At 43.5% G+C, this 21,514-nt stretch overlaps 1 protein-coding gene across 3 annotated transcripts in view; it reads right to left on the reverse strand.

The window, feature by feature from the left end:
- PFDN1 (prefoldin subunit 1) overlaps window positions 1-21,514 on the reverse strand; it is an 81,567-nt gene that overhangs the window by 22,615 nt on the left and 37,438 nt on the right. Inside the window, exon 4 of one of the 3 annotated variants that reach the window (XM_066341790.1) lies at window positions 6,704-6,846. The exons of the other annotated variants lie outside the window; for them this stretch is intronic. Coding sequence (XP_066197887.1) covers window positions 6,704-6,846 — 143 coding nt within the window. The remainder of the gene's footprint in view (window positions 1-6,703; window positions 6,847-21,514) is intronic. 3 annotated transcript variants of the gene reach the window in all.

Below are 21,514 nucleotides of genomic sequence, written 5' to 3' on the forward strand. Positions count from 1 at the left end.
ATGCACCCAACCAGGATCCACCCAGCATGCCCACCAGGGGGTGATGCTCTGCCCATCTTGGTGGGCCATTGCTCCATTGCGACCAGAGCCACTCTAGCGCCTGAGGTGGAGGGCATGGAGCCATCCTCAGCACCCGGGCCAACTTTGCTCCAATGGAGCCTTGGCTGCGGGAGGGGAAGAGAGAGATAGAAAGGAGAGAGGGAAGGGTGGAGAAGCATATGGATGCTTGTCCTGTGTGCCCTGGCCGGAAATCGAACCCAGGACTTCCACACAACGGGCCAATGCTCTACCACTGAGCCAATCGGCCAAAGCCAAGACTGAGGTGGGTTTTAAAGGGCTGTAACAAAAGAGACTTCAATTTCATTAGCATTGTTTGATTTTTTTTTCTTTCTTTTTTTTTTCATTTTTCCGAAGCTGGAAACGGGGAGGCATTCAGACATACTCCCGCATGCACCTGACCGGGATCCACCCGGCATGCCCACCAGGGGGCGATGCTCTGCCCCTCTGGGGCATCGCTCTGTTGCATCCAGAGCCATTCTAGCGCCTGAGGCAGAGGCCACGGAGCCATCCCCAGCGCCCAGGCCATCTTTGCTCCAGTGGAGCCTCGGCTGCGGGAGGGGAATAGAGAGACAGAGAGGAAGGAGAGTGGGAGGGATGGAGAAGCAGATGGGCGCTTCTCCTGTGTGCCCTGGCCGGGAATCGAACCCGGGACTCCTGCACGCCAGGCCGATGCTCTACCGCTGAGCCACCCGGCCAGGGCCCATTGTTTGATTTTTATAAAAACAAACCAAAAAATGATATTTGTTATCTGGATGGTGAGTACACAGGTGTTTGCTAAATTAGCTATGCACATTTGTAAATCTCTAGTTTTTTTTCCAAAATGAAAAAAAATCATTATCTTATAAGCATTTGGTGGCAATATGCTCAAGCAGTAAATAAATACTGAGCATCCACCACGTACAAATAACAAAGCCTGCTCTTACCGAGTATTTCCTGTGCAGCGGGCACAGCACTGAGTGATTTACACGTGTTACATTACAAAGTAGGTAGGTGCTTTTTGTTGGGGAGAAATGCTTCTACTCCTCACCTCCAGTTTTAATTAGCTATGGTCCTGGCCTCCTCAGTCTACTCTCAGGAAGACTAGAGGCTTTGTCTGCAAACAGGACTGTGGCTCGGCTCCTTGCACTCCACCAGGATCTGCCTTGCTCGCAGAAGGTGTACATTTTCCTTGTGAGTCTGACAGCAGACAGGCTCTGACTGTCCCTGCAGAGAGGGTACTATGGTTGTCCCACATTCCGAGAGATTTGCTGGTAAAGTCATCAAGTCTATATGCCTAATTCTGGACCAGCATTAGAAACCATTATTATGGCTACACACCTAAGCCACACTCTTCAACCTAATCTTTATCAGTAGTAAAAGTAAAATATATAAAAATGTTTATGTCAATCTGCCTTTCAGTTGGTTTCATACTCAGGCAGGAGATAAAGGGGTTACTTATTGTCTCTCTCCATCAACACTGTTGTTGCTGTTTCACATAAGAGGACATTGAGGCTTAGAGACACTAAGTAATTTATCCAAGTAGAAGTGGCAGAGTCAGAGTTCAAATTCATAGTCATTTGATTCTAGAATTTGTATTCTTTTCTTAAATTAAATTTACTGGGATAACACTGGTTAATAAGATTATGTAAGTTTCAAGTGCACATTTCTATGATCTATATACTGCATTGTGTGCCTAACACCCAAAGTCAGATCATCTTCCATCACCATATATTTGGTCCCCTCTACCCTCTACCACTCCCCCACCCCTTTTCCCTCTGGTAACCACAATACTACTGTGTCTATGAGTTTCAGTTTTATATCCCACATATAAGTGAAATCATAGGGTTCTTAGCTTTTTCTGACTTATTTCACTTAGCATAATACTCTCAAGGTCCATCCACATCACAAATGTCCAACAGATATATGAAAAGATGCTCAACTTCAGCAGCTGTTAGGGAATGCAAATCAAAACTACAATGAGGCCCTGGCCAGTTGGCTCAGTGGTAGAGCGTCAGCCTGGCGTGTAGGAGTCCTGGGTTCGATTCCCCGCCAGGGCACACAGGAGAAGCGCCCATCTGCTTCTCCACCCCTCCCCCTCTCTTCCTCTCTGTCTCTCTTCCCCTCCCACAGCCAAGGCTCCATTGGAGCAACACTGGCCCGGGCGCTGAGGATGGCTCCGTAGCCTCTGCCTCAGGCGCTAGAATGGCTCTGGTTGCAACAGAGCGACGCCCCAGGTGGGCAGAGCATCGCCCCCTGGTGGGCATGCCAGGTGGATCCGGTCGGGCGCATGTGGGAGTCTGTCTGACTGCCTCCCCGTTTCCAACTTCAGAAAAATACCAAAAAAAAAAACAAAAACAAAAAACTACAATGAGACACCACCTCACATCTGTTAGAACAGCTATTATCAACAAGACAAGTAATAACAAGTGTTGGAGAGGTTGTGGAGAAAAAGGAACCTTCATTAACAGCTGGTGAGCACGTAAACTGGTGCAGCCACTATAGAAAACAGTATGGAGGTTCCTCAAAAAATTAAGACTAGAGTTACCATATGATCCAGCAACCACTCTTTCGGGTATCTCTCAAAAATTTGAAATATCTATGTACGCCTACATTCATTACAGCATTATTCACGGTGGCCAGGATGTGGAAACAACAAAGTGTCCTTCGATAAAGAAGATGTGGCACGTGTATATAATGGACTCAGCATTAGAAAAGATGAAATATTACCAGAATTTGTATTCTTAATTATTACATCAAATCATTATGCGGCCCTGGCCGGTTAGCTCAGCGGTAGAGCGTCGGCCTGGCGCGCGGGGGACCCGGGTTCGATTCCCAGCCAGGGCACATAGGAGAAGCGCCCATTTGCTTCTCCACCCCCCACCCCCTCCTTCCTCTCTGTCTCGCTCTTCCCCTCCCGCAGCCAAGGTTCCATTGGAGCAAAGATGGCCCGGGCGCTGGGGATGGCTCCTTGGCCTCTGCCCCAGGTGCTGGAGTGGCTCTGGTCTCGGCAGAGCGACGCCCCGGAGGGGCAGAGCATCGCCCCCTGGTGGGCAGAGCTTCGCCCCTGGTGGGCGTGCCGGGTGGATCCTGGTCGGGCGCATGCGGGAGTCTGTCTGACTGTCTCTCCCCGTTTCCAGCTTCATAAAAATACAAAAAAAAAAAAAATTAAAAAAAATCATTATGCTATGCATATCAGAGCAAAGAAAACCAGTACCTAATACTAAGAATCATTAAAATCAACTCAAAAAACATTCTAAAGGTTAAAGCTTTTATCAGTACACATTGAAAGAGAGTAGGAAAGTGCCTGTATGCGTGTGCATGTGTGTGAATATGTATAGCAAAGCAGTGAAGGTGTTAGTTATGACAAATTCCTTTAAGTGCCTGACCAGGCAGTGGCACAGTGGATACAGCGTCAAACTGGGACGCAGAGGACTCAGGATTGAAACCTCGAGATTGCCAGCTTGAGGGCGGTATCACAGACATGACCCCATGGTTGCTAGCATGAGCCCAAAGGTCACTCACTGACTTGAAGCCCAAGGTTGCTGGCTTGAACCCAAGGTCGCTGGCTTGAGCAAGGGGTCACTCGCTCTGCTGTAGCCCCCCCCAATCAAGGCACATATGAGAAAGCAATCAATGAACAACTAAGGTGCTACAATGAAGAACTGATGCTTCTTATCTCTCTCCCTTTCTGTCTGTCCCTATTTGTCCCTCACTCTGTCTCTGTCACACACACAATAAAATCTTTTAAGGAACTTTTAATCTTTAAAATGAGTGTGCACGTTTGCTTTCACCCATGTACATATCCACTTCCCTCAAATTTTACTGAAGCGACCACAGATACTATAAGTGAACTGTATCCAACCACTCCCTGCATTACAGTCCCAAACTGTGAGTCTTACTTGATGTCAGTCTCTACCTCCCCTCCCTGAGGGAACCAACCTGCTTCCCTCAGCAGACCAGGCCTGTCCAGCTCCAGAGTCAATGCTAATCAGAGAAGGCCACAAAGCAATTGCAACTCAGGTCTAACTACCCTGCCAGTCTCTGCTACCACAAAACCAAGGGCCTGGCAGCCCATTCACCACGGAGGGAACGGATCCCTTCAGGTGGGCCCCTTCTCAGCAGAGGCTTGCCCGTGGGGTGTGTACTCAGTTCTGTGGACTCACTGCACGACCCACAGCTCGATCCAGTCTTACATCCTGCTGCAGTGCCCTTGAACTTGGTCCATGAGCCTCGTTCATCCCTTCTCTAGCTAACTTTTCTCCTTAGTTGACCTAACTCAATCCTATGACTTCAACGGACAATTTCTAGACAACTCTCAATTTTATTTCACTAGCCTGGAGTTACAGATTCACTTATTCCACTGTTTAATAGTATCTCAAAGTTTAATATGGCCCAAATCAAATTTCAATTTGTTATAAAAGGAATTTTAAGTTTATTTATTGATTTGAGAGAGAGAAACATCGATTTGTTCTTCTACTTATTTATGCATTCACTGGTTGACTGTCATATGTGCCCTGACCAGAGGATCAAATTCACCAACCTTGGCATATCGGGATTATGCTCTAACCAACTGAACTACCAGGGCTCAATTCACTTTTAAAATTACCTTTGAAACTCAAAAAATGCCTAAGTAAACACTGATATATGAATTATCAAGAGCACATCTGTTCCTATGAAAATAGGGAATCTCTGTGAGCCTAGTACACAAGGACTGCTGTGTGGAAACCACACTATCTGAATAGCACTGGCACTGGAAACAACTACTTGTCCCAGAACTAACAGTACTTAACAAAGTGAGTAAAAACAATGCTGACTTCATTCACTTTAGCCTTAATTCCTCCCTTAGACATTTCCAGCATTTCTCACTCCAACCCTCCATTCCCCCACTCCACTTCCAGACTTTTGTCCACACTATTTATCTGACTTCCACTCTTGCCCCCTATAATCTATTCTCAACACAGCAGCCAGATTGGTCCTTTTAAGATATAAATCAGATCATGTAATTCCTCTGTTCAAAACCCTCCAAATATCCCCAAATTCAGAGCATAATCCAAAATCCTCATACAGCCTACAAGGCCCTATATACTCATTACCCTGATACCTCTGATTTCATTTCCTACTATTCTCTACCTAACTCACTCAGCTCCCGCTGAACTGGCCTCTGCTGTTCCCCAACTCCTCCACTGTGCCCTCACCGCCAGGTTTTTATACTTCCTATTCCCTCTGCTTGGAACCCTCTTCTCCCAGATGTACACAGAGTTTGTTCTTCAGGCCTCTGCTCAAATACCACCTTATCAGAGACATTTCCGTCAACACTATATAAAACAGCTTCTACACTCCCAACATTCTCTATCTCCTTACCCTTTGTTTTTCTTTTTAGCATTCATCAATCATTTCTCATCTGTCTCTCTTCCTATCCTCCAGAATACAACCCCCATGCCATCTGGGCCTTTGCTGCTTTTGTCTTTACTGCCTATAATAGTGCATGGCACACTGTAAGTAGAATAGACTGCAGGTTCCTCAATGCATTAAGATTGAAAGCAAGAACAAAAAGCCTTCATAATTAGATGTAATCCCAAAATAATCTGTATAATCAAGACACCAACAGGACTTCTGGGCAAAATGGCAGCATAGGTGAAAGTAGTAATCTCATCTCCTTCCACAACCACATCAGAATTACAGTTAAACTACAGAACCGTCATTCAGAACTGTCTGAACCTGGCTGAATGGAAGTCCTACAACTAGGGAATTAAAGAAGCCACACTGAGACTGGTAGGAGGGGCAGATACACAGAATGGGATGGTCCTACATCCATGTGTGGCAGAAAAAACTTGGGTGGGATATCTCAACTGCAGGGGTCCCCCCTAAGAAGCAAGAGGTCCCAGCTGCACACAAGGCCCCCCATCCCAGGGTTCCAGTGCCAGGAAGAGAAGTACCCATAACTTCTGGCTGTAAACACAGCAGGGATTGAGGCTGAGGGAGACCAGGGGCTGCTGGAGTACCAGGCAGTTCCTCTTAAAGGTCCTGGCACAAGGACTTACTCGCACTCACTCCCTCTGAGCTTCAGTGCTGGGACAGCAGCTGTCCAGCATCAAGGCAAGAGCTGGAGCGTGAGGGGGCAGTTTTCTCTCAGGCAGAAATGCTGGCAGAGGCCATTGTTCCTTTGATGAGTCCTCCTTCAAGAGAGCTACAAGCCATGGCATATCTGAGGCTCCATCAACCTGGCTCACACTGTTTGCTCCACCCTGGAGATTCTCTGAGGTCCCGCCCCACTCACCTTTCAGGTCCAGCCAAGGTGTTTCCAGTGGCTTTTCCACAGGAATGGCCTGTCTTGGATCATATTTCAGATTTTCCTAAAATCTCTCAATCAAACAGCATCTGGCCTCAGTGTGCCCCATACCTCTAGCTTAATGGACCCAGCCCCAGCACTAGCAGCAGCCAGCCTTGGTTCGCAGCATGGCCTCTCTTGGACACCTTCAAGCCCAACACAAGTAGCAGCCATCTGCAGATCACTTTATAGCTCACACTGGGTGGCCCTGGGCAGAACACACGCAGCACTGACCTTGACCTGCACTTTCTGGAGGTTCCAGAGCCAGCACACCCAGTGAATGGCTTCAGACCCTGTCGAAGCATCACCACCCAACCACATCCACAAGCAACATACTCCAGGGGCAGACTCAGCGGACACCAGAGCCTCACTGAAGGAAGTCTTGCTCTGCAGGGTGGGTCCCTGCACAACTGATCCTCCACGGTGGCTGGAAACTGGTGATGGTCAGTGGTTGCAGCCAATCTTTGCAGCTGATCAATCTAGAGGTAAATCCCAAAAGCAATCAAGGCTCAATTATAAGAGGAGGGTGTACACAACCCACATGGGGAGCACACTTTGAGTGCCCAGCTTAAATGATCAGGAAGGTTGTGGCACTGGACCCTAAGAACAACTACTACGTTAGGCAACTCGACCGAGTCCAGGAGTCAGAGAGCTCTGCCTAATATATAGAAACAAACACAGGGAGGCTGTCAAAATGAGACAAGAAAATATGTCCCAAATGAAAGAATAGAACAAAACTCCAGAAAAAAAGCTAAACAAAGTGGAAAGAAGTAATCTACTAGATGCAGAATTCAAAACACTGGTTATAAGGATGCTCAATGAACTTAAGAGAACCTCAACAGCATAAAAAAAGGACCAATCATAAATGGATACACTAACTGAAATGAAGAATAATTTAGCCTGACCAGACGGTGGTGCAGTGGATAGAGTGTTGGACTGGGATGCAGAGGACCAAGGTTCAAAACCCCAAGGTTGCAGGCTTGAGAGCAGGCTCATCTGGCTTGAGCACAGGCTCACTGGCTTGAGTGCGGAGTCACTGGCTTGAGTGTAGGATCATAGACATGCCCCATGGTTGCTGGCTTGAGCCCAAAGGTCGCTGGCTTGAAGCCCAAGGTCACTGAGTGCCCAGCTTGAGCCCAAGTTCGCTGGCTTGAGCAAGGGGTCACTCGCTCTAGCCCCCTGGTCAAGGCATACATGAGAAAGCAATCAATGAACTAAGGTGCTGCAACGAAAACTTGATGCTTCTCATCTCTCTCCCTTCCTGTCAGCCTATCCCTATCTGTCCCTTTCTCTGTGTGTCTCTCTCTGTCACAAAAAAAGTAATAATTTAGAGTGAATCAACAGAAGAGAAAGTCGAGAATCAAATCAGCAATTTGTAATATAAGGAAGTAAAAAACACCTAAATCAGACTAGCAAAAAGGAAAAAGAATTAAAAAAAAACAAAAACAAGTAAGTATACGTAGTTAGTGTAAAGAGCTTCTGGGGCCCTGGCCGGTTGGCTCAGCGGTAGAGCGTCGGCCTGGCATGCGGGGGACCCGGGTTCGATTCCCGGCCAGGGCACATAGGAGAAGCACCCATTTGCTTCTCCACCCCCACCCCCTCCTTCCTCTCTGTCTCTCTCTTCCCCTCCCACAGCCAAGGCTCCATTGGAGCAAAGATGGCCCGGGCGCTGGGGATGGCTCCTTGGCCTCTGCCCCAGGCGCTAGAGTGGCTCTGGTCACGGCAGAGCGACGCCCCAGAGGGGCAGAGCATCGCCCCCTGGTGGGCAGAGCTTCGCCCCTAGTGGGCGTGCCGGGTGGATCCTGGTCGGGCGCATGCGGGAGTCTGTCTGACTGTCTCTCCCCGTTTCCAGCTTCAGAAAAATACAAAAAAAAAAAAAAAAAAGCTTTTGTGACAACTTCGCGAACCAACCACCACATCATGAGGGTGCCAGAAGGAGAAAAGAGAAAGCAAGAAATTAGAAATCTATTTGAAAAAATGACAGAAGCCTGACCAGGTGGTGGTCAGTAGATACAGCATTGACCTGGGATGCTGAGGACCCAGGTTAGAAACCCCAACGTCATCAGCTTGAGCGCAGGCTCACCAGCTTGAGCATAGGTTTGCTGGCTTGAGCATGAGATCACAGGCAAGATCCCACGGTTACTGGCGAGTCCAAAGGTTGCTGGCTTGAAGTCCAAAGTAGCTGGCTTGAGCCCAAGGTAGCTGGCTTGAGCAAGGGGTCACAGGCTCGGCTGGACTCCCACCCCAATTAAGGCTTCTCATCTCTCTCCCTTCTTGTCTATTACTCTCTCTCTAAAAATAAATAAATAAATAAAGACAGAAAACCTCCCTTACCTGTGAAGGAAATAGATATACAAGTCCAGGAGTTGCAAAGAGTCCCAAACAAGATGAACTCAAAGAGAGCCACACAATACAAATTATAATTAAAATGCAAAAAGTTATGGTCAATCAATATTTGACAAACGAGGCAAGAGCATACAATGGAATAAAGAGTCTCTTCAATATGGTGTTGAGAAAATTGGACAAGTATATGCAAAAAAAAACAAAACCAGATCAACAACTTAAACCATATACAAGAATAAACTTGAAATGGATAAAATACTTAAATGTAAGTTGTGAAACCGTAAAAATCACAGAAAAAAACATAGGCAGTAAAACCTCAGACAGCTCCTGCAGCAATATTTTTGCCAATATTTCTCCTTGGGCAAGGGAAACAAAGAAAAAAATAAACAAATAAGACTACCTCAAACTGAAAGCTTTTGCACAGCAAAAAAAAAACTATCAACAAAATGAAGAGGGAACCTGCTGATGGGAGAACATATTTGCCAATGATACATCTGATAAGCAGTTAATTCCCAAAATACATAAAGAATGTATACAACTCAACACCAGGAAGAAAAACAATCCAATTAAAATTTGGGCAAAGGACCTGAATAGACACTTCTCCAAAGAGGACATAAAGATGGCCAACAGACATGAAAAAATGCTCAAGGTCACTAATCATCAGAGAAATGCAAATTAAAACCACAATGAGATAGCACCTGTAAGAATGGCTATCATCAATAACTTAGGCCCTGGTCTATGGTGCAGTGAATAAAGCATCCTACTGGAGCAGTGAGGTGGCTGATTCAATCCCGGGGTCATCAACTCAATCCTGAGGGTGCTTGTTTGAACCTCAGTCAGGGCTCGAACCTGAGGGCACTGGCTCAATCCCAAGGTCACTGGCTTAACCCTCAACACTGCCAGGTGGAGCCTCGGTCATGCCATATATGAGAAGCAAACAATGACACAACTAAGTGGAACAACGAATTGATGCTTCTCTCTTTCTTTCTCTGCCTGCCCCCACTTTCCCTTTCTCAAAAGAAAAAAAAAATGCTGAAGCCCAGGCCAGTTGGCTCAACAGTAGAGCGTCAACCCTGCATGTGGAAGTCCTGGGTTCAATTCCTGGTCAGGGCACACAAGAGAGGCGACCATCTGCTTCTCCACTCCTCTCCCTTCTTTTCTCTATCTCTCTCTCTCTCCCCTCCCACAGCCATAGCTCAATTGGTTCGAGTGCATCAACCCAGGCACTGAGGATGGCTCCATGAAGCCTCCACCTCAGGCACTGAAAATAGCTTGGTGTAAGCATGGCCCCAGATGGGCAGAGCACTGGCCCAAGATGGAGGTTGCTGGGTAGATCCCAGTTGGGGTGCATGTGGGAGTCTATCTCTCCTCCTCTCACTTAAATTTTTTAAAAATGTTGAAATACATCAACAAACAAATGCTGGCAAGGATGTAGAGAAAAAGGAATCTTCATGCACTGTTGGTGGGAATGCAGACTAGGCAGACTAGGCAGATTGGTGCAGCCACTGTGGAAAACAGTATTGAGTATTCTCGAAAAAGTAAAAATGGAACTGCCTTTTGACCCAGCAATCCCACTTCTGGGAATATATCCTAAGAATCCCGGAACATTAATTCGAAAGAATACATGAACTGCTGTGTTCACTGCAGCGCTATTTACTATAGCCAAGATCTGGAAACAGCCTAAGTGCCCATCAGCAGATGAGTAGATTAAAATACTATGGTACATTTATACAGTGAACTACTATGTGGCCCTAAAAAAGGAAATCTTACCTCTGTGACAGCATGAGAGTATTATACTAAGTGAAATAAACCAGTCAGAGAAAGACAGGTACCATATGATTTCACTTATATGTGGAATCTAATGAACAAAATACACTAACAAACAAAATAGAAACAGACTCACAGATACAGAGAACAGACTGACAGCTGTCAGAGGGGAGGACATTGGGGGGCTGGATGAAAAAGATAAAGGTATTAAGGGGAAAAAAACACCTCAGACATACACAACAGAGTGGTGATTACCTGAGAGAAATGGCGGGGGCAGGGGCAGGTAGGAAAGGGCAAAGGGAAGATAAATGGTGACAAAAGGAGCTTTGACTTTGGGTGGTGAACACAACAATACAATATGAAACAATACAATATGAGGACGATGTATTATAGATGTGTACACTGGAAACCTACATAATTTTATTAACCAATGTCACCACAATAAATTCAACAAAATGTCTTTTTTTAAAAAAGATACCTACAAACATTTAATAGTGCTTAAATATGCATATCTTTTCATATGCTTTTTTTTTTTTTTTTTTACAGAGACAGAGAGAGAGTGATAGACAGGGACAGACAGACAGGAACGGAGAGAGATGAGAAGCATCAATCATTAGTTTTTCATTGCGCATTGCAACACCTTAGTTGTTCATTGATTGCTCTCTCATACGTGCCTTGACTGCAGGCCTTCAGCAGACCAAGTAACCCCTTGCTGGAGCCAGCGACCTTGGGTTCAAGCTGGTGGGCTTTTCCTCAAACCAGATGAGCCCGCGCTCAAGCTGGCGACCTCGGAGTCTCAAACCCGGGTCCTCTGCATCCCAGTCTGACGCTCTATCCACTGCGCCACCGCCTGGTCAGGCACCTTTTCATATGCTTTAATATGCACACCTTACTTCTGGCCTATCTAACAATTATTGGACAAAGCCTTATGCTATGAATCTTGTTTAGTCATCCCAAAGGAATGAAAACATCAGTTGTAAGTGAAAAAGTTCACCCTTTGATATTGAAAGCATCAAAGCTTAAAATTTTTAATGTTTTACAAATATTAAAGCTTAAAAATCAGTATTTTACAATTCAGTTCAAGATCTGATCCAGTTTAAGACTTCACTACAGTACCAGAAGCTCCACCTTCCTCTCCTTTCTCCAACATCACCTGCCTTTTGTTGCCCTCGCATGCCTTCTCCAAAGAGAGAAGACTCTGCATTAGGAGGGTTTGGATTCGAACTCCAAAGACAGACTAGGCTCTGAGTGGAAACAAGTTTTTCTTTACAGATTTCTAGAGCTGATTAAACTTGACCAGGAATGATATGTCTTGTGCTACTTATAAAGATTTTTTTCCTCAAATTTTTATTTATTGATTTTTTTTTTCATTTTTCTGAAGCTGGAAACGGGGAGAGACAGACAGACTCCCACATGCGCCCGACCGGGATCCACCCGGCACGCCCACCAAGGGCTACGCTCTGCCCACCAGGGGGCGATGCTCTGCCCATCCTGGGCGTCGCCATGTTGCAACCAGAGCCACTCTAGCGCCTGAGGCAGAGGCCACAGAGCCATCCCCAGCGCCCGGGCCATCTTTGCTCCAATGGAGCCTTGGCTGCGGGAGGGGAAGAGAGAGACAGAGAGGAAAGCGCGGCGGAGGGGTGGAGAAGCAAATGGGTGCTTCTCCTGTGTGCCCTGGCCGGGAATCGAACCCGGGTCCTCTGCACGCTAGGCCGACGCTCTACCGCTGAGCCAACCGGCCAGGGTCTATTTATTGATTTTAAAGAGGAAGGGGGGGGCACTGATCTGTTCCTATATGTGCCCTGACCGCGGACTGAACTGGCAACCCCACGCTTCGGAACGACGCTCTAAGCTACTGAGCCATCTGGCCATGGCATGTAAAGGTTTAAAGCACTACCACATATGTCATTCCACATGATTCACAGAACTCTATCATCTATAGCAGTGTTTTTCAACCAGTATTCCACGGACATGTCCAACAGAAATTTTGTGCCAGTCCACGGAAGTTAACCACCCTGATGTTGTATGAAGATTATAGACCCAATGATCTTAGTCAAATTTGCTTATGCTGAGGGTGATTTCTGCCTTAGCAGTCCCTGAAATAATTCTATTTCCATCAGTCCCCAAATATAAAAAGGTTGAAAACCACTGAATCTATAGGGTATAAATAATTTTGAATACTGTGTTCTGAAGTATACATTTGAGACCCATTAGTTCAATTAGAATGATTATTTCATGAAATTAGAGAGTAAAGAAGATTGGTAACTTAAGAAATGTCTAAAAGTAAACATTCCCAAAGCCTGCATACAGTGTCCAAGTGCTCACCTCCCAAAGCTTTAGGTAAATATTAGGATCTTCATTAACATAGGAGTTCACTACCCTCACTACCGCCCCCAAGACTCTCCCATAAAAGCAATCCATTTTTTCTCTGGTCCAAAAGTAGTCAGGTTCAGACTGTACAAAAAAAAATGCACAAAGGAAAGGATTTCAGATAGGATGTCAGATATGAAAAATCAATATGCAACTTCAGAATATAAAAATCAATATGCACTCAAGTGAGTCAACAAAGAATGTAGAACACCAGAAATGTAACTGAAAATTTGCTCCTAGTTTTGTCGCACTCCACTGGTAAATACACAGCAGGGGATACGAAAGGCATTTAAATCATTCCTTCAGTGATATTCAACAGCTTTACAAACAAGTACTAGATGGCTATCTCTGCCTTGCAGAAAGTTGTTTCTATTATTAGGAAGAAGTTAAGGCACAGAGAGGTCAAGACCCAAATCCAAAAAGAACTTTATGCTGGCAAAGTGGGTTACAATTCAATGCAGGTGTACTGGAGTCACATGTATGGTTAATTTCCTCAAACAACCTGAGTCCCTCTGAGCACTGAGCTAGGGGAGAGTGCTAAACAGAAAAATTTCTTAATTCTCAAACTCCCCCATTTTAACCACCATCCTCTCCCTCTCACTCTCTCTCACAGGCTACCTGCACATTCTACTGTCAAAGCCATATTAAAAGATGAACAGACCACAATCACCTGGTTAATCTCTGACACAACGACTGATCAGAGTATGCTCCTTAAGCCCCACTGCCAGCTCCATAATATAGTGGGTGGGGATATGAGCCCTATGGGGTTTGGGAAAAAGGAGAACTCAAACAATGTTCTTGTCAGCAATTTAAACAAAAAATCCATTCAATGAGAATGGCACCATGTTCCTTTTGCCCTTTCTCCCTAGGAACTAAATTAAACAGATTACAGACAGTGGCAAGAGCTAGCCTTAGAACAGCCTCCCCCTTATTTGTTATTTTTAGCAATTTAGTCCGACAACGCCCTACAACTAAACATGCCTGGAATAGCTAAAGGGAGGGGGGATTATCAGATACTACCAGCAAAAAAACACTAGTCATCACTTCCTCCAACGCTAAGAAAGAATCATTTTCCATGTCTTTATAGCATCACACACAGTGTGAGCTTTTAGAGTCTTCTATAAAAACAGAGTATGCATAAAACATCATGGAAACTGATAATGCTTCCTGACCTAGAGTATTGTTCCACTTTCACATGTGTTTTCTTAAAAACAAAAGCAGAATAAAATAAACTAAGTTGCTTTACACAAAAATTAACAGTATAATGCATCTATGTCCACTTTGGAAAAATTCCTCACAAGATAATTATGTACCAAAAGAATGGTTGCATGAATAGTGATGGGAATTCAAATATTTTTATTATACTGATGGCAGTCAAGAGATTTGTTTGAAAGCAAGACAAAAACGAGGTGGCAGAAACTACTCTAATTAATCTTAACTTGCAAGATAGTATCACTAATAGATACTCTATAAATGAAATAATGTAGTAAAAATTCTGAGAAATGAATAAAATGGTAAAATAAAAATAATAAGCCCTAAGTATAACTATCAGCATCACCAAATTAAAATACATAAAAATACATTTTAGAAAATTTAATAAGATAACACTTATAAAAATGTCCATACAGTCCATATATATTCAAGGAATTTAATAAACTTATCAACATTTTCTGAACAACAATTTTTGCCATTATTCTAAGTATCATGTATTTTATAAGAGAGTATAGAATAAAGCACCATAAATGAATATAATAATGTCTTCCTAGGTATGTTATTTTAATTTACGTATATGGAGTTAATAAGCTCTATCCAAAATTATCTCGAAAACAGGTGATGCCTAATATAAACTACCTTTAAGCCATCAAATGCACATCTCTGAGATTTCAGTAATTTAAGCAACTACTACAAACATGTCAAAGGAGGTGCTGTCACAATGTATTGCATTTTAGCTGGCAAAGCTGTAGGCAAACTAGTTTTATTTTAGCTTCAAAAATAGATTCCAGCCCTGGCCGGTTGGCTCAGTGGTAGAGCGTTGGCCTGGCGTGCAGAAGTCCCAGGTTCGATTCTCGGCCAGGGCACACAGGAGAAGCGCCCATTTGCTTCTCCACCCCTCCCCCTCTCCTTCCTCTCTGTCTCTCTCTTCCCCTCCCACAGCCGAGGCTCCATTGGAGCAAAGATGGCCTGGGCGCTGGGGATGGCTCCTTGGCCTCTGCCCCAGGCGCTAGAGTGGCTCTGGTCGCAACAGAGCGACGTCCCGGAGGGGCAGAGCATCGCCCCCTGGTGGGCAGAACGTCGCCCCCTGGTAGGCGTGCTGGGTGGATCCCGGTTGGGCGCATGCGGGAGTCTGTCTGACTGTCTCTCCCCGTTTCCAGCTTCAGAAAAAGAAAAAAATAAATTAAAATTATAAAAAAAAAATAGATTCCGAGCCCTGGCCGGTTTGCTCAGTGGTAGAGCATCGGCCTGGCATGTGGAAGTCCTGGGTTCAATTCCCAGCCAGGGCACACAGGAGAAGCACCCATCTGCTTCTCCACCCTTCCCCCTCTCCTTTCTCTCTGTCTCTCTCTTCCCCTCCCACAGACAAGGCTCCAATGGAGCAAAGTTGGCCCAGCTGCTGAGGATGGCTCTATGGCCTCTGCCTCAGGTGCTAGAATGGCTCTGGTTGCAACAGAGCAACACCCCAGATGGGCGGAGCATCACCCCCTGGTAGGCATGCTGGGTGGATCCCAGTCGGGCGCATGTGGGAGTCTGTCTCTCTGCCTCCCTGATCTCACTTCAGAAAAATGCCCCCCCCCAATAAAATAGATTCCAATTTACTTTTTAGATTAAAGTAATGATCTGGAAATAAAAGAAATCTGATTTTTTATTTTTTATTTTGGCTCCCACCATCTTTTCATTTGGAGGTGGCATTCTTGCTCTTAATGTGGCAATTCATAAAAGACCAAGGTTATAGCTATAAAGTTCATAGAAGTGGCCCTAGATATCTTCTAATCCGGTGCTCTTGTTTTTACAAAAGAGGACACTGAGGCTTAAAGTAGGCAAGAGCTAGAATCCAGAACTTTTAGCTCAACATAAGATATTTAAATAGGAATTTGGGGCAATGAATGTAGACTTGGAGAACTCTATTTTATTGTTCAAACATCAATTTGCATCTCATTGTTCATAGCTGACATGCACAGTGGTCCCCAATAGTACAGGTGTGGCCTTATCCACATTGAGTACTGAACAAGTCACTTCTTCTAGCCAGTATCTATTACTTAAAAAGAACTGATTTGCTGTTCAGAGTAAGAGCTGTAAGATCTCAGGTAAAGTGTACTGATTAACTTTGCCTTACCATCTAGTTACAAGAGCAGGGAGGCATACAATAACATAAAAAAATATTCAAAGTCTACCTCATCAAAAGCAGTCATTCTCTAAACAGGCTGAAAATGACCAGAGGAATCTCAGGCATGGGAGGAAAGGGGGCTAAGGACAAATATTTATGGTAAGACACAGAAAAGTATAGACCACATAAAACATACAGTAGAGAAGACTGCCCTTTGAATGCTTCAAAGGGAGAGTGCGGTGTGGGTATTGACAAGTATTGAAAGGAAGGGAATCAAGGATGCCTGGGAATATATCCTGGAAGAAAGAATAACCAAATCAAGATGCAAAAGGCTAACTCTGGGCTAAATACAATCAAGCCCTTTATCTTGATCATAAAATGAAGATGCACATCAGTGAACAGATCAAATCAAAAGAGTGTGTGTGTGTAAAAGATCTGTAATATGTATTTTTCAGAGAAATAAGAAAGGCTGTCTTAGTTAGTAGGGTAAATCTATTTGAATTGTTTACATGTAAGTTCTCACCAGACCTGAAATATTTCTATTGAGGAAATTAAATATACCATAGAAAGTTTACATTTGGGCAAATATTAGCACTTGGATCATAAGACACATACACTGACCAAGGCATTCAAAATACAAGAATGGGCAAAAGTAGGTTTACAGTTTTAAGTACACAAAACACAATTTATTCTTGTATTATTTATTTATATTACAACTGTAAACTTAGTTTTGCCAACCCTTGTGTAACCTAATAAAGAATACTCAACCAAGAAAAAAGAGCATATATGGACTTTTCAGACTCGTGCCTATTTTTCTGAGAGCCACAGAGGAGGATTACACAGCTACATTAAGCCTTAAGACAACAGGACATAGAGAAAATATATAGTTCACCATAAACTCTACAGTTTCCAACCATCAGTCTCTTTTAGACTTAAGTCTTAAATAACTAAAAACTATTTTAAAACAAACATTCATTTTTATAAAAGTTGAGAATGCAAATGAACTCTATAAAGAGATAAGAAGTCATATCTGAAATCCCAATGTATGGCGCAATAAGAGAAACTCCTAGTAAGACTCCCCAGGTTAAAAAAAAAAACAACAAAAAAAAAACAGAAAAGAGATAAATTTACTAACTTACAACTAGTTTGTTGTTGTTTTTTAAAGGCATTCAGTGGTTCCTGGCTATCTATCGATAGCTACTACTAAAGGTGCAAAATCATCAAGCTAATTTTTAAAGTAGAGACATTGTACACTTCCCTGCAGGACTCAAACTTTCCTGGGTTGAGTTAGGAGGGTATCTGAAGAAACAGCTCCCTCAGCAAGAGGCTAAGAGGTTTAACTGTGCAAACATTCTATCAGAAAATCTTGATTTGTTAAGGGTAAAAATGGACAGTCTGGAAAGATAAATTGTAGTACATCTATATAATGGAACACTATATTAGCAACGCAAATGAACAAATCACTATCTCCAATAACATGGGCGTACTTCACAAATGCAAAAGCAGCAAAGCAAAAAAATATATAGCGATTTTGTTCACACAAAGTTCAAAAACAGGCAAGCTTAAATCATGCTGTTTTGGGGACACACAGTTAGATAGTAAAACTATATTTTAAAAAAGGAAATAATTATCTCAAAAGTTAGGGTAGCATTTGAGAGGAGGGCAGGGATGGCACTGTGATCAGGAAGGGAGGGGTGAGGAGGGGCTCTGGTGTCCTGCCAGGTTTTTGTGGCCTGGATGATTGTTATAGGTGTTTGTTTTATAATTATTGATTAAGCTATATGTATTTTAATATATATTTCTATATTTCCATAAATGCTATATTTCACTACAAAATGAACGACTAATTTTTTACTGGATCCTAAATGTTGAGCTACGCAAGCAGAGGAACTATAATATTAGGTGTGATCCTTGTTTAATGTATTACAAACATGCTATTTCTGGCTCTGCTTGCACCTGCCCTTCTCTCTTCACTGAAAACAGACAAGAATCAGTGCCTTTCATGTCGTAGGGTCCACTTAACACCACCTCCAAGGACGCTCCCATCACATGCGTAACAGTACCAGCTCTAAAATGAAGTACTTAGGGCAAAAACTGTACACCCACCCAAATGCCTACCAGTCATCACCCGTGCTATGGAAAAAATGACCCTCAACAGACTGAGTAAAATCGCCTCAATCATGAGAACTCCTCCAAAACATTTTCTCATCAGAGTCCCAGAGCTCAGCCAACTGCAGAGCGTCACAGGCACCTCCTTTCCAGTGCTCTTGCCATGACTCTTCCTACTTGTTTTAGGAACCACTGTCTAACCAAAATTGTCATTTCTGTGAAAGAGTCAAAATTTTTACAGTTTCTTAGATTTTTAGTTATATCATTGGCTGGAGAGCTATTTCACAACCCTGGGTGTGTAACTTCCTGCGTCAAAGGGGGCATTATGCAAGCCACAATGTCCTGAGTTTCCTTATTCTTATTTTTATTCTGTCATAGTTGAGCTAACCAGGGTGGTGAAAGGGATGGTAGCCATGTCAAAGACACAGGAAAAGAACGTGTCAACCAGTATATGAGTGTGACTAAAATACAACAAGGCTTTAGACTGAAGGCTGATGAGCCAGAAGCAGTACTTGTTTGGCCCCCACCTGGAACACGGGAGAGAACATGAGTATAGTGGTCAAAACGTGTTCAAATACATCACTGGAAATTTAGCTATCTCAGGAATTCCCAAATAGTTGGGATTCATAAAGCAAGGGCTCAGAAATTGAGTTCTAGCTCATCTGAATTCTGAATCTAAGTTTCCCTAACTGCAAAAGAAATCCATTATTTCCTTATTGCCCCGCAAAAGTGAGCAAAAATATAGGATATATTTTTCACTCTATATATCTCCTCAATCAATAGGTTTTAACCCAACTTTAAGGAAAATTGAATTTTCTATTTTAAAAAATTGACTTTTTTCACTTTGTAGCAAGCTGAACATTTCAAAGAAAATTATTTTTACAAAGACAGATGTGTTCTTGGTCGGGTAGCTCAGTTGGTTGGAGCATTATCCCAGTGCCCCAGCATTGTGGGTTCAATCCCTGGTCAGGACACATGCAGGAGACAACCAAGGAATGCATAAATGGGTGGAAAGAGTCAATGTATCTTTCTATATATCCCCCTTCCTCCTCTCTCTAAAGTCAATAAGTAAAATTATTTTTTTTAAAAGACAGCTGAGACTCAGTCATAATTCCAAATCCCAATTCTAATCATATCATTTAAATAAATTATGCTTTGTACTTTCTAATAACACATTTTATTATGTATTGCACATTCAGCCATCTTTTTATTAATATTTCTTTAAAAAATAAAATTCCCTCAATGACATAAAGAACATGGTTACTATCGTACCAAAGCCACCATTCTATATTTCCTCTTGACAAGAATTAGCATCATGATCTACTAATCACCATTAGGATGAAATGGTGATTTTCCCTCCCAGAATCTGATCTATCATCTTTGCAAAAGTAAAAAATCTAAATAACATTATCATATCATGCATCTGTTATGAAATTATTTCCTAAACATTCTCACTGAAGTGATTCTAGTCTGAAGAATAACCCAATATAGGGGTATTAAAATGTCAACATGGAGTTTTAAAAAGAAAAACAGTAAGACAACCTTTCCAAGGTTAAAACAGTACTTGTCTTTACCTTTCTAGTAAGTAATATAACTCCCTATCAAGAGGACCTGAGGGCAGGGTTATAGTATCCCCCACTGCTGCTCTGTAAGGGCCAGCACGTAAAGCCACCAACTTAAATTGACAATGTAGACACACCATAACACAGTTATCAAAAGCTAAACAAATTCTAGGTAAGCTTTGTCTTCATAAATAAAGACTAGGGGAGAAAATCTGGAGAGGGCAAACTTAAAGAACAGTAAGAATAGGGGTGAATAAAAGGGAGTCCATGACACATTAATGGAAATGAGCTCTCTAATTAGATAACCCAAACCAGACCAGCACCAGATCATGGAAAAGGCTTATCCATAGTGTAATTTATATAGACATCCATAGTGTAATTTATGAGAGGAGGCATACACACAGTAGGCCAGGTTAACTGCTTTGATCAGAAACTGGACCTATAGATCCAGACCAAAAACAACCTTACTCCTTCAGAGATGAGATGAAAAACATGCTAAACAGTCTATGGCCATAGCACCCTCGAATGTGTCTGATCTTGTATGAAAAACATACTAAACAGAAACAGCCTGGTCTTTACCTGCAGAGTTATGTATAAATTGTCCCTCCCCAATTTAATTGTAAAAAAATATGAGGGCAGGCCCTGGCCGGTTGGCTCAGCGGTAGAGTGTCGGCCTGGTGTGAGGGGGACCCGGGTTCGATTCCCGGCCAGGGCACATAGGAGAAGTGCCCATTTGCTTCTCCACCCCCTCCCCTCCTTCCTCTCTGTTCCTCTCTGTCTCTCTCTTCCCCTCCCGCAGCCAAGGCTCCATTGGAGCAAGGATGGCCCGGGCGCTGGGGATGGCTCCTTGGCCTCTGCCCCAGGCGCTGGAGTGGCTCTGGTCTCGGCAGAGCGACGCCCCGGAGGGGCAGAGCATCGCCCACTGGTGGGCAGAGCGTAGCCCCTGGTGGGCGTGCCGGGTGGATCCCGGTCGGGCGCATGCGGGAGTCTGTCTGACTGTCTCTCCCCGTTTCCAGCTTCAGAAAAATACAAAAAAAAAAAAAAAAAAAGAGGGCAGAAATTAACAATGCTAATGATAATGAAATAGGATTAAGACAAAACAGGTTTGACTGGCAAGAAATACGAGGACCCAGAAGAGACTGTGTATTTGAAAGGAGGGGCAACGACTAGGAGGCCTCGGGGAAAACTACTGAGCACTCGGAATCTCTATCTAGCTTTGCAAGTAATAGGAAACCATATTTGTAATTTCTTCAACTACTGATAGCTCAATGCCCAAATCCCCACATTGTGCTATGAAACTTAGCACAAGGAAAAAGCACTTAATTTAAAACTGAGGAATCAGAAAATGCTTCTCAGAAGAAATAGCCCTAAACTAAGATTGTAAGGATTAATAGATGGAACTGGTAAGAGCAAGAGGAAGAAGTTTCCAATTAGACAGAACTACTTTTACAAAGACCTGAGTAGAAACAAAGAAAACACAGCAAGTTCTAAAAGAATATTTCTGCACAACTGAAGCATACAGTTTAAGAGACGGCAGAGGAAATGAGAAAGGTGAGAAAAATAAACAGGAGTCATTTCATATAGACCTTAAAGGTATCTGCCTGACCTGTGGTGGCGCAGTGGATAAAGCGTCAACCTGGAAACACTGAGGTTGCCGGTTCAAAACCCTGGGCT

The sequence above is a fragment of the Saccopteryx leptura genome, chromosome 6 (genome assembly GCF_036850995.1).
Source record: "Saccopteryx leptura isolate mSacLep1 chromosome 6, mSacLep1_pri_phased_curated, whole genome shotgun sequence".
NCBI lineage: Eukaryota > Metazoa > Chordata > Mammalia > Chiroptera > Emballonuridae > Saccopteryx > Saccopteryx leptura.